The sequence below is a fragment of the Canis lupus genome, chromosome 28 (genome assembly GCF_003254725.2).
Source record: "Canis lupus dingo isolate Sandy chromosome 28, ASM325472v2, whole genome shotgun sequence".
NCBI lineage: Eukaryota > Metazoa > Chordata > Mammalia > Carnivora > Canidae > Canis > Canis lupus.
In genome coordinates, this window is record NC_064270.1 from 10,994,444 (window position 1) to 11,008,554 (window position 14,111).

The window sequence follows — 14,111 nt, forward strand, 5'->3', positions numbered from 1 at the left end:
CACCCAGCTCTGCCACTTCCTAGTTTGGGCAACCTGAGCCTGTCAGATTAAAAAAAAAAAGCTCCTACCTTGCAAAGGTTTTGAGAATTAGGTACTATGCAGTAAAGTGTGCGGTGTCAGTTCCAAGCCACCATCTGTGATGAACTTTTTAGAAACAGCAAATGGGTTGATTCACAAGGATGCAGAGCAAGAGTAAAGAAACTAAATATAGGCAGTTCTGGTGATTTTGTTTATTCCTAATAAACATGTTTCTACAGTACAACTCAGAGAATAAATAGAGGCACACGGCTATAATTTCCACCACAATCTGCTATTGAGGAGACATTCAGTGTGAGGATGGGGGGCTGGGAGTGGAGTGGGCATGTCTGGGTCACAGGAGAACTGGAGGCCTCCGTGATGAACTATGTAGGGATCCCATCCATCAAGATCTGACCTCCAGGCCTGATGGTCAGCCTTGTGGTGGAAGAGTTAACAGTGAACCAAATGTAAGGAGCCAAATTCTCTTTTGGTTCACTGCAATCCTAGTATAGGTCCAGTTCTCCCCAAACTCCAAGGGGTGGAGGTGGGTCTGGCCTACTGATCCACTGGGAAGGGGCTGTGTCAGCCAAAGCCATCCCTAAGGATTCAGTCACTCCATGGTAGAGCCTGATGTGGCCCAGAAATGTCTGCCCTCTGCCCTGGAGTAAGGAATAAATACATGTGATGAGATGACTCCTCAAAACAGTTTCTTGACTATCCCCAAAAGGGATCCTGTCCTGTGTCTAAGGAAGGAGAGAGGCACAAATGGGGCACAGACTAGCTGCTGGAACTCAGGTAAGGAAGACAGCTTGTACAGTCACAGGAGAGGGAAACAGCACTCTTACCGAACCCTTCACAGGGGAACTAAGCAGACACAAATACCAACCTGGTGGGAGAAGTGGAAGGCCTAGGGCCATGAAGCCAACCAGCAGCAAACAAGGGGGTGACACATGGAAAAGCACTGGCTTTGACTTTCCTAGGACTGCTGAGCTGTCTAAGCCACCCCCATCTTTCTGTTTCTCCAGGGTAACACAAAGCACTAGCCCTAATTGGGGCTAGGATCATCTGCCCCAAATACAGGCAGAATGAAGAGATCCTGTGTCCCTTGGCAGGAGATCAAGTAGAAGCAGGTCTGCACTGGTCAACCTGAGGCGTTAGGGACAGAGAATACGAACCAGCGAGAGAAGCAGAGACAGAACTGGTGACCCTGCTGTGGGCCACCAAGGTGGGGCCAGAGTCCTCATGACTGTCTGATTGAATCCCTGCCTCGCAGGTGATGGGGCACATCTCAAGGCTTCTGCTCTGTGGGGATTCTCATCTCCACTCACATCTGGTTCATTTATACACCTCGAGTGAGTGACGGGGCCATGGCTTTGCCCAGTGCTTGTCAGCTGGTGCACAACGCCCATCAGGCAGTGAGATTTCTGGCTGACTTGGAGGCACTCTGGGCTCGCTGGACGACCGCCGAGCACTTCTCACGCCGCAGCAGCTTGTTGTTCTCAAACAGACCTTCATTGCGGGGTATTCCATGAGAACCATCAGGGAAAGTCAGCAGGCCTTTGAGGGGGACAGAGAAAACATGGTATTGACAAGGGCATCAGTGACTCAGAAAGCAGCTTGGTACTGTGGATCGGTGGAGGAGGAAAACTTGCAGCTCTACTCCAGAGTACTGAATTGGCAAGTTCGATGGATGGGTGGCCGTTAGGGCACAATCGCAAAGGACTGGTAGACACCCCTGAAAGCATTAACGCTAACAAGGTGTACTTCCACCCATCTTATGCTTCCCCCAGTCACCTGTCCGGCTGGTGACTTACCAAAACCGTCTACTCTGCCATTTTTAAATTCCCCTTCAAATGTCATGTTGTCATGTCGAATGAAGACTCCGACGCCGTTAAACTTGCCCTGGGCAAACTCCCCCTCGTACCTGCAGAAACATAGCAGGGTGGTGAAGCAGCTACCAATGAGTTTTACATATTAATGCCAAGGAGTGGAGTGGATTCTGCTTATTTCAGAGTTCTGGCCCGCTCCCACCCACCCCACTCCTAGCCAGCAGACAAGGGCCAGAGAGCATGTGTGATATGAGGCCTTAATCCCTAGGAGATAACAGAAGAGAATGGCAGTGGGGTGGAAGGTCATTCGGCTCCTTGCCATTTCAAATTTTAGATCTATTTATAAAGTAACTAATAAAAGAACTGCTTACTTCTCGCCTGTTTTCAGAGGGCCTGGGCCAAGCTCAGGTCTGACCAGCTATCACTATCAAAGCTGAAAAAAGAATGACCCAATACTTACCTTGAGCCATCTGAGAAGGTCAGTACCCCGAAGCCATTAAAGAGCCCATTCTCAAAATGACCCAGGTAGGTGCCACCATCTGCAAACATCAGTTGACCAAAACCATGTCTGCGGCCTAGGCAAAGAAAAAGACAGTTGTCAGGGTTCAGAGGCAGCTTCAGGAACATCCTCCTTGCCCAATCTCCCTTGTCTTTTGTCACCCCATGCACAAACAAAAGGAGAGAAGCAGTGATGTTAGCAGGGCAGAGAACTACTACCCAGAACAGGCACCAGGAAAATCCGGCTTCCAGGACCTTCCCATCTTGTCACAAGCATCAGATTTGGAGCAGGTCTCACTACGTATGAACAAGAGAGCACTTAAAAATAACACTAGCGGGCAGCCCCGGTGGCGCAGCGGTTTAGCGCCGCCTGCAGCCCAGGGCGTGATCTGGAGACCCTGGATCGAGTCCCACATCAGGCTCTCTGTATGATTCCTGCTTCTCCCTCTGCCTGTGTCTCTGCCTCTCTCACTGTCTATGAATAAATAAATAGAATCTTAAAAAAAAAAATAACACTAGCTACCATAGTGCCTTTACTCCGTGTCAGGCACCCTTCTCACTTTGTATTTATCATCCTATCTAATCCTCACGACATGAAGAGATAGGCACAGTACTATTATTATTCCCATTTCACGGATGCAGAAAGTAAGGCTAGGAGAAGCTAAATCACTTCCTTAAGACCACAGAGCTGTTAAGTGGCAGAGTAAGAATGCAAATGCAGTGGGCATCTGGACCGGAGAACTCTCAACACTGACTTATATGTTGCCTCTCTGAGAGAAAAAAAGTGCCACATGGCACCGTGAAGCTAGGGGACAAACTGAACAGTCGACTGATGGCAATGATTCAGGCTTTGTTATCCACTGAACTGACCAGAAAAATGGCACGATGCTGGAGGAGCAATCATGTCTTTCCAGGAGAGTACAAGGGAGTTCCTCTAAGGGATAGAGACTGCCTAGCAGACTGGCGCCTCTAACTGGCCAGATCTGAGGGGACGGCAGGTGTTGGGGAGGCAAGGTTACATCCCGTCTGTCCAGTTTCTCCTCTCAGGGCTCAAGAATTCATCAGCTACAGGTATCTAACGTGAAAAGAATGGGGTGCATGTTGAAACGGCCTGAACTCTTCCCTGGCACAACTGTTGGAAGTCACGGCTCCTCGGGGCAGTTCCTGACTTGCCAGGACTGGCCCCATGAGGCTCTTAAATGGTCAGACTGTGTTTCTCAGGCTCTGTGGAATTTCACTAAGCCTGTGAATAGACACTTCCAAATGCAAGGAGCTGTCACAGAAAATTCAAGGAAATGACTGTCATTTGCCCTTGAGTATCTGTCCTAATTTCCAGGTCTTCCTTAACTTACTGGGCAAACAATGAGGTTTTCTAATTCCTTTATTTAATCCTAAAACCAAAGAAAGGCAAGGCACTATTCAGGTTAAATCCTGGAGTTAGACATGAAGACTCATGCAGTTGGCTTATCTAGCCTGATGCATTTGTCCTTCAGCCAAATGAAGTGTTCCTCACTTGATCCCCCAGGGATTCTCTTACCTTCCTTCCACTCTCCACGATATTCCTCCCCGCTGGAGTAGGTGAAGGAACCTTTTGTCAGGGTCATGGTGACAGCTATGGAAGGAAGAAAAGGATAAAAACTGCAGGAAACAGAGGAGAGAACCAGAGTCACGGGATGGTTGGAGGAAAGGCTTGCAAAGCAATTTTGCAGAAACATTCTATAAACTAGCCCAGTGAGTATATATATTACCCTGGATACATTTAACAAACATGCCCACCTCTCCAACCTCCCCACCCCCATATCACCTTGGCTCAAGCAGTCTTATCCTCCAACTTAAAAGTTATCAGCCTGGGGCACCTGAGTGACTCAGTTGGTTAAGCTTCTGACTCTTGGTTTCAGCTCAGGTAGTGATCTCAGGGTTTTGGGATCGAGCCCTGCACTGGGCTTTGTACTCAATGTGGTCTGCTTGGGATTCTCTTTCACCCTCTCCCTCTGCCCTTTCCCCTGACTCACTCTCTCTCAAATAAATAAATAAAATCTAAAAAAAAAAAAAAAAAAGTTGTCAGCCAATTCCAATTTTCTATGACCTGAGATAGAAATTGAAGATGAATTTACAAATATTTGCTTGATACGTACTCTGTATTTAGTTGATGTATAAAATATGGTCTCTTCCTTCAATGAGTTTACAGTCTAGTTGGTAAGACTAGTAGCTGACATACTGAACAATAGGAGAGGTAATATAATTAAGTGCCAAACTGGATGGTAGAGATGTACAAAGACAAGGGATGGTTGGGGAGCCTGGGTGACTCAGTCAGTTAAATGTCTGCCTTTGGCTCAGGTCATGATCCCAGAGTCCTGGGATCAAGTCCTGCATTGGGCTCCCTGCTCAGTGGGGAGTCTGCTTCTCCCTCTCTGTATGTCCCTCCCTCTGCTTGTGTGTTCGATCTCTCTCAAATAAATAATAAATAAAAATTAAAATAACAAAAACAAAAACAAACCCACAAGGGATGGGCACAACTGAAAGCAAGCAGTCAAGAAAGCAAAGGGCGGCTGCCCATGGAGAAAACCTGAGGAATGGAAGCACAAACAGCAACATAACCTGGATGGTCGGTGGGAAAATATTAAGTTGGGTCTTATTGCACTTGAAGGTTTATTTAAGGAGTAATGGGAAATAAGTCTATCTAGGTACTCAGCCAAACTCTGAAATCTGAAAAAAAAAGCCTCTCAGATTGATTGATTGATTTAAAGATTTTATTTATTCATTCATGAGACACAGAAAGAGAGGCAGAGACACAGGCAGAGGGAGAAGTAGGCTCCATGCAAAGAACCCAATGTGGGACTAGATCCTAGGAATCTGGGATCATGTCCAGAGCCAAAGGCAGACATTCAACCACTGAGCCACCCAGTGTCCCAGCCTCTCAGAGTTAAATCCAAACTCCATCATTTCAAAGACGGAGAGAAGGAAGTGAAAAGCCAGTCAGTGGCTGGGCTGGAACTCGGGTCCTGGCCTCCCCTGCCTGCTGCTCATTCTTTCTCTCTCGTGTTGCACACTCTGCTTTTAGGATCAGGCCACTCTAAGGGGATCTTGGAAAGCTAGGCAGAAGAATTTACAGCTAATAAGGTGGGGGAAAGACGAAGGCTCTGGGGATTTTTGAACAGGCAAGTAATCTGAAAGGGGTGCTTGCGGAAAAACGAATGGGTCAGCAGGAAACAGGATGCTTTGGAGCGGCAAGAGCCCGCAGCCAGAAAACCTTGCAAGGCAGATGTGATCATTCAGGAGACTGTGAAAATGAGCACAAATTACTCTCCCTCTGCTCGTGCCCTTGTGTTAGGACATGGCACTACCTCTACTAACAGGCAGTTTATTCCTCCACCCACTGGGTCCGGGTGGGTTATAGGAGTTGGTTGGGCTAATGGAACATTAGCAAAAGGGATACAGCAGAGGCTTGGCGAGTGCTCGTACACAGGGCTTGCCCTCTCACAACACTAGGAACGAACTGTTCTAGCCCCGTGTGGACAAGCCCAGGCTAGTTGGCTGATGCCAAGGGTCATGTGGAACTGTACCAACTGACCACAGATGCATGGGTGAGCTCAGGCATGACCAGCAGAGCTGCTGCTGAGCCCAGGTCCAGACTACTGACCCACAGAATGATGGACTAAATACATGGTAGTTGTTTTAAACTGCTATGTTTTGAGATGGTGTGTTACTATCTAGCAAAAGCTAACTGATACGCCCAGGCACAAGATCATAAGGCCTGACCAAGGGGGATAACAGTGTCATGGGAGAAGAAGGCAGGAGTGACAATGACAGAGATAAACAAACAACCCAATAACATTCGGAGATTGGCTAGGTATGGCTTCAGGTTTGCAGTAAAAGAATACTTGTATTCAAAGATATCCTTTAAGGACATTAAGATACCTAAAATATCATTAAATACAGAGATGAACAGAAGCATTTGACATATTTTTAAAAGTGCAATCCCGAGTTCTTTTTAATTTTCCTAGGTTTGTTTACTCACCTCGTCTTTTCCAGACTTAAGCAATACAACGTATTTCCAAGTGACTGTGACACTGCAGAGTCCTAGGCCCAAACCTGGATATACTGAATCAGATTCTGTATGTTAGAGCCTGGGAATCTGCAGTTTTAACAAGCACAATGTTAGACGGCTACACACTTGGAAGTATGGCTACTATTACTCCAATAAACAGATACACTATGTGTGAAAATTCTCTGACCTATAAATCACCACTGAAAGGTCCTCTGGTATTTTTTTTTTAAGATTTATTTATTTATTCATTCAGAGAGAGCGAGAGAGAGGCAGAGACACAGGCAGAGAGAGAAGCAGGCTCCATGCAGGAAGTCCGATGTGGGACTCAATCCCGGGTCTCCAGGATCACACCCCAGGCTGCAGGCAGCGCTAAACCGCTGCGCCACCGGGGCTGCCCGGTCCTCTGGTATTAATAATGAACCTAGAGTCTAACCCTCAAGCATCTGATTAAGCTAGACAGAACAAGTGCATCTCTTCTTCAGAGCATGGGGGGCAGGCCTGGAGGGCCAAACAGGAGTGAGTTTTTAAATCCCTCCAGGCCTGGTGCCAACAGCAAGCTTCCTTCAAGTCCTGTGTGGGTCGGGGAGCACCAACGCTGGGTTCTCATCCCAGTGCACTGTGTAACCTTGGGAAGGTTACTTAAATGCCTCTAAACCTCAGTCTCCTCCTCTATAAAGTGGAGAAAAGATACCTACCTCAGAGAATTGGCATGGATTAAATAAGACATGTGAAAGTAACTAGAATACCACAGGGCCCTATCCATTAAATGTCATTCTTTTCCTCCTTCAAACATAAGACACCTAAACTCACACATTCACTTACTGTAATGGAAATTTCTCTAAAGTCTTGGTATAGGGATCCCTGGGTGGCGCAGCGGTTTAGCGCCTGTCTTTGGCCCAGGGTGCGATCCTGGAGACCCAGGATCGAATCCCACGTCAGGCTCCCGGTGCATGGAACCTGCTTCTCCCTCTGCCTGTGTCTCTGCCTCTCTCTCTCTCTGTGTGACTATCATAAATTAAAAAAAAAAAAAAAAATTTTTAAAAATAAAAAATTAAAAAATAAAGTCTCGGTATAAAAATGCTACCAACATAATTCAAATAACATTTGGGAAAAAAAACTCAGCAATTTTGCCAGAGGTAAATTCTAAGGTGGGAGAAGGTAAACTATAATTGCCACTGGTCTTGTTTTTTATCACCACCTCATGGGATGTTTTAATTTTGGCCTATGTCACAATGCTTTTGAATACAGATGCCATAAGCCCAATGATCTGACATGCAAACAGTTGGGCTTAACAGAGCAGGGCTCAGTCATATTTTCTGAGCCCTGGCCCTGTCTCCAAGCTCCTGTTTCATCCCACCTATGAGAACAGATGAGTTCCGAGAATCCCTTCTCAGGAGAGAATCCCTGCTCTCACCCAAACAGGGAGCAACATCCGTTTCTACCCCACAATGAGGCCAGTTTTGGATGCTCTTCCAGTGATGTCTGGGAACCCCTGCCACAGCTCCACCAGGGATTTTCTCACTGTTGCTACTCGGGAGCTCTATACCCAGGTTCTCTCACACAGTGGAAGATATCCTCATGTAGGGATCATTTTCTTTATGTCTTAAAGCCCTTGGAAACCTCTGGGGCTATTTTCTCTGATTGGTGACACTGGGACCTGGTGTGCCATCTCTGTTCCACCAATGTTCCAAAAGGTTGGCATCCAATTTCAGCCTCAAGCCTCTTGCTGTCAGCCCAGCATCGGAGTGCCTGGGGTAGAAGTCAGCATGACTCCACTGCAAATACAACATTAATGAGAAGAAAAGAAGCAATTTTCCATCGAAACTGCAGAGGAAAACTCTTTCCAGTCCAGATAGGCTTTGATAACTATAGGATGTCTTCAGCTCTTCCCAGAACTAATGAAGTCAGCGTACTCAAAGTCAGCCTCTGGAGCAAATCTGAAATATTTTATTCCTTCAAAACAGTCAGAATCTTTTTTTTTTTTTTTAACAAGTCAGAATCTTAAAGGCCGTATCTGAAAATAAATCTCATAACTAAATAGCCATTCTGAAACATATACGCAAAATCACACTTTATGCAGGGAGATGATAAGATAAAGGCATTTCCTTCCGATGTCTGGCAGCTGTTACCTTGTCTTCACTCAGAGGTCTGTAAGGAGTTATTGCAGTACCATATGAGGGGTCAATCTGATTGCCCGGGATCCAGGGCCCAGGGGCAGCAGGCTCCAGGGTTTGTTTACTGGTTCTCAAGGCTACGTGAAACTTCCAAATAGCAGCAACCCATTTGTTTCACAGGGACCACCAGAAGGTCCCTGAGAAAAAGGTAACAGCAGTTCTCCAGTCTGAAGACTATCTCTAGGGCAGCCCGGGTGACTCCGCGGTTTAGTGCCGCCTTCAGCCCAGGGCCTGATCCTGGAGACCCGGGATCGAGTCCCATGTTGGGCTCCCTGCATGGAGCCTGCTTCTCCCTCTGCCTGTGCCTGTGCCTGTGCCTCTCTCTCTCTCTCTCTGTGTCTCTCGTGAATAAATAAATAAAGTCTTAAAAAAATTTGAAGACTATCTCTAGACAAAGTACTAGCCAGCCTCTCAAACTATAAACGTAGCCACCCTTTTGGCATGCTATGAGCTCTGAGGGAATATAACCTAAATTTTTTAAAGATGCCAATGAAACTGAAAAGATCTTCCTCTAATTACCAACTGTGGCATATTGTATTTTCCAAAGACATTTGCATTAGTATCCCCTGTATTACGTGTTCTAGAATTTGACCTTGCCACTGCTCCATCAAAAGGGGGACTCTAACTCCTCTTCTTTGAATCTGGGCAGGCTTGTGATTGCTTCAACCAATAGAACATGGTGGAAGAGATGGCATGTTCTGAGGTCAGGCCAGAAAAGGTGATGCATCTTCCCTCTTGCCCACTGGTACACTTGCACTTGGGAGACCTGAGCCACCCTAGAAGAAGTCTATCCTCTGAGGTTGCCATGCTGTGCGGAAGCTGAGCCACAAAGAGCCACGTGTTGGTGCTCCAGTTGGCAGTTCTCATCCTTGAATCAGCCCAGCCTAGGCACCAGCTGTGGGCAAAGGAGCCTTCAGATGATTCTAGCTCCTAGCCACTGTGTGGGCATCCCATCTAAAGTATCATGCAGAAGAGTGTAGTCATCTCCATGATGCCCTCTACAAATTCCTGACTCACAGAATTTGCAAACATCATAATGTTGTTTTAAGTTAAGGTTGGGGTAATATGTTATATGCCTATAGTAACTGGAACATCATCTCTACACCTAACCCTGCCACCATCCTCTCTCATTTGTTTTTCAAAAGGATGTTCCCATTCCTTTTTTTATCTAGGGAGACAGAGAAAACTCCCTTCAACGGCTGCTGGTCAAAATGATGTCCATTCTCAAGAACACAATCGGAAATGCTAACTAAAAGGATACACATGGGGCAGCCCTGGTGGCACAGCGGTTTAGCGCCGCCTGCAGCCCAGGGCGTGATCCTGGAGACCCTGGATCGAGTCCCACCTCAGGCTCTTTGCATGGAGCCTGCTTCTCCCTCTGCCTGTGTCTCTGCCTCTCTCTCTCTCTGCATCTCTATGAATAAATAAATAAATAATCTTTAAAAATGTTTAAAAAATAAATAAAAGGATACACATGGACTCTGTGGGTCTCAGGCCATTGGTGAACACATTGGACTAGAAACTTCTACCTATGTCCAAATAATTGATACCGTCACAGCCTGGGACAGTGTTGGGATTTTCATTTACGACTTCTATAATTAGCCATGCTATGTAATAGTCAGCTACAAAGCCAATGACCCCAAAAGAAATCATGCTCATTGAGATAAATTAGTTTAATATGGTATAGCCAGTGTTGATGAAGTTTAGGCTTCAGCTATATATATGGAATCAAGTCACAAAACCAAAAGAGAATCATGCTTCTAAGCAGATACCCACCCTTTCTGCTCTTTTGATAGATAGGTTGCAAAGGATCAATCCAAACATTTATCTAAAAGAAAATGACTATTTTGTTCGTGAAATAAGTATACTATTTGTCTGCACAAAGAGAATTGAACATCCCAGTTCTCTTTATTTTCTCCTGACCCAGACATTTCCAAATAGAACTTGGAGACAGTAATGTTAACTTTTGTTTCAATTCCATTTGTCTTTTTTTTTCAGAGTTTAGAAATCAAACTTGTTAAAAAATATTTATGCATTCACAGGATTTTGTGTCCAAATTCAGAGGATTAAAAACAACAACAAAGCTAACATAAAGAGGAACAGATTTTCACTTTAAGAATATTGTTTTGAGGCAGCCAGCTTTTCCCACATATACCTTTACATTGTTCCTCCAAAGCCTCCCCAGAGTATGACCTTCTTGTCAAAGTTCTCTTAATTACAAAGAAAGCAGTCTTAGGCTTTTAGAATCCTAAAGAGAAGAAAAGGAAGACTTTGATGAACAAAAATTAGACTTAGAACCTAAGAAACCTAGAAGAAAAGTCACACATTCTTTTTAAAAAAATATTTTTTTTTTTTTAGCTTGGAATAACTGCTTTTCTTATAACACTACAAGCCTTTTTACTGTAAATCTTCCTTGAACTCGAAAAGTTTTTTTTAAAAAAAGTATTGCTACTAGATATAGGTCTTTTTTGTTTATTTTATTTAAATTCAATTAATTAACATCTAATGTATTACTGGTTTCAGAGGCAGAGGTCAGTGATTCATCAGTCTTATATAGATAAGGGTCTTACTTAGGAAGACTGTGGGACAATTAGATTGGAGAAAGTGGGAAGAAAATTCTGACACCAGAAAAAAGATTAGAAATTTACAAAGGAGGAGCGGCTGGGTGGCTCAGTGGTTGAGCGTCTGCCTTCGGCTCAGGTCGTGATCTCGGGGTCCTGGAATCGAGTCCCGCAAGGGGATCCCCGCAGGGAGCCTTCTTCTCCCTCTGCCTATGTCTCTGTGTCTCTGTCTCTCATGAATTAAAAAAAAAAAAAATTACAAAAGACTTGAGGGTGATGGGGACTGCCATGATATTATCCTATTTCATGAAAAAGGAAATGCCCGGACGGGGTTCTAATAAAGTCGAGTTACTCCTCCGGATACCTAAGCAGTTTGGAGATACGACCCAGCAGGGGTGCCACCACCCACTAATTGAGGCATCAGGTTCATGGTGTGGGAGTGTGAGGGGCGGGCCCAGGCCAAACAAAGCCCGAGACCCAACTAACAGCATTTCCTCCCATCCCGTTCTCGCATCCCAACACTGATCCTGCTCTCCGCCCGAGCTCTGCTCCAGCGCCCGGCCAGGTGTCTGCTCACGCGGGTCTGCCATCCGCGCGGGACGCAGCCCCCAGCCACCCGCTAGCCAGGCCGGGTACGGCGGGCTCTCCCCGGCCTCGGCCCCAGCTGCAGAGACCCGAGGCCCGGGGGCCGCACCCCACCGGCCCCGCCCTCTGGTCAGCGCATCCTGGACGGAGTCACGATCCCCAGTCATCTTGGGACGGGGACCTGGTCCTCAGTCTTCCTCACCGACCGCACTCTCCGGGCGCCCTCCCTCCTGCGCTGCCGGCCAACCTGAGCTCCGCCTTTCGGGATGACGGTCACGCCCCGACGCGGGGCTCCAGCGGCCGCGACCACAGCTCCGCCGGGCTCGCCGCGGCCACCAGCCTCTCCGCCACCTCCACCAGCGCCTGCCCCACTTGACGCCGCCATCCCTGGCGGCCGCACCGGGCGCAATTCCCGCTGCCCATTGGCTGTTACCCCGGCAACCGGGAGCAACGCCACTCCCTATTGGCCCAGCGCGGACCCTGCGCCATCTTTGTGCGGGGCGGAGTGCGTCCAGAGTTCCGCCCACACCCGAAGAGGGGTGGGGCTGGACCCCCGCTCCCACCTGGGCAACCTGACGGAGACTTGGGGTCTCGCCACCCAGACGCAGCCTAGCCGAAATGTCAGCAAAAAACAAACCAGACCCGGGTCCGAAGGAACAGTAACCACCCACTTAAGGGGCTCGGATCCTGCGCGGACCTTCAGAGTTGGCTCCTCCCTGGAGTTTAAGGACAGAACCCAAATCTGGCTTTTGAGGTTCAGCTTTGTCAATTGCAACATGCCGGACCAGGCAACTGGGGTTTAATGAGCGTCAGGACTGTGAGATCAGGACGCTTCTGCATCCACTTATTGTAAGGATTTGAGTTGTTGTCGTTACTCAGATCCTTTGTACTTAAAGTGTCAAGATTGGAGCAAATTCTCCAAATACAGCGCACGCCAATCCTTTTACCCATATGTTTATTTACTGACCAATGTGAATGCAGCTACAAAAGACGTGATCGCTGCCCCTGTGGAACTTACTTGCCTAGATGTGGAGAAGATTCATGCACATAGAAAAATTCGAGATTATATTTAATTATTAAAAGAAGGCAAGTGCTCTCTGAATTGGGCACTTCCTCATTTGTGAAATAGAAAATGAAAATAATAGTGATAAAGACTCCTTAGGACTTGTATGAGAATACAGTGTAAAATGCTCAGAACTGTGTCTGTGGCGTTGTAATTGCTTGAAAAACAATCGTTTTAGATTGTTTTAAAAGACTTGGATTCTAGGTCATCCTACATCTCTCATGGGTCATATTTGTCAAAGTTCTCTGAGGCTTTTGGATCTGGAGTTTTGTCTTCTTTGGTGCTGCAGAACAACCATATTGTTTTTACTGCTCAAGATTACATTTTAATTTTATATTGGAAGATTCTCCTTTTCGTGTAAAATTTTCCAAGACCAGATTATATATGTAAAATAACCAATGGTATTTACCTTTTTAAATCATAAGCTAAATTAAATGACAACTATTTTCACCATAAAAAAAAAAGACTTGGATTCTGTGTTTTCAAACCTCATATCTGCTTGAAGTCTGTGTGTGACTTCAAGCAAGTTATTAAGCTCTCCAGCCTATAAAATGAGATTAGACTAGCAGACATATATGACACAAGCAGCTCTAACACTCAAAGATTAAACATGCTAAAACTGTGTGGTAGTGACTATAGATATAAATACAGTGAGTGGTTGAGAGAATGGCATATCAGGAAAACAGATCTAATTAGATTGGAGAATGTATATTAGAAACCTTGATGAAATAAGGTTAAATAGATTGTGGTTAAATTATGGATAAACCTGAAAGATTAGGGGGAAGATATGGTTTACAAAATGTAGTGTTTTGAATGGGTAAATTCATAGACAAAGAAAGTAGAATAAAAGTTACCAGGAGCTAGAAGAAGAGGGAGTTATTGTTTAATGGATACAGAGGTTTTGTTGGGATGATGTTGGGATGATGAAAAGTTTTGGGTATAGGCAATGATGATGGTTACACAACATTATGAATTTATTTAATGCTACTGAACTGTACACTTGTGAATGGTTAAAATGATATGTGGAGGCCGAGAAAAATTAAGGCCATTCCACCTCAAGTTTAGCATTAGCACAAGTAGAGCCATCTTAGGCCCCTGTGAATAAGAGCTGAACTTGACAGGAAAAACTGCAGAATCTCCTCGGCAGGGAATCCCATATCAGAAAGATAACAGAGCTCAGAATGCCCTCGCAGAGAAACCCATATCAGATCTTAAGAAACTCCCCCACATTTCCCCCATATTGGAATGAAAAAAATTCCTCCACCCCTTCTGAAAATCCCCTAGACCAGCCCATAAAAAACCCAGCTGTAACCCATTTCCGGGTCCAAGCCCCTG

At 45.9% G+C, this 14,111-nt stretch overlaps 1 protein-coding gene across 17 annotated transcripts; it reads right to left on the bottom strand.

Moving 5' to 3' along the window:
• Window positions 1–215: 215 nt before the first annotated feature.
• Window positions 216–13,234, bottom strand: MORN4 (MORN repeat containing 4). 17 transcript variants are annotated; one of them, XM_025466811.3, is made up of 7 exons: window positions 11,961–13,234; window positions 10,723–10,815; window positions 6,364–6,446; window positions 3,883–3,957; window positions 2,308–2,422; window positions 1,833–1,942; window positions 216–1,575 (listed from the first exon to the last, which is right to left on the bottom strand). In XM_025466811.3, exons 4-7 carry the CDS (start codon window positions 3,947–3,949, stop codon window positions 1,427–1,429), a joined length of 441 nt encoding a protein of 146 aa, XP_025322596.1. In that variant the 5' UTR covers window positions 3,950–3,957; window positions 6,364–6,446; window positions 10,723–10,815; window positions 11,961–13,234; the 3' UTR covers window positions 216–1,426. The 17 variants fall into 17 exon arrangements, with proteins under 17 accessions (XP_025322596.1, XP_025322592.1, XP_035563581.1 ...); XM_025466807.3 differs by having other exon boundaries at window positions 3,883–3,983; XM_035707688.2 differs by having other exon boundaries at window positions 6,364–6,480.
• Window positions 13,235–14,111: the final 877 nt, after the last annotated feature.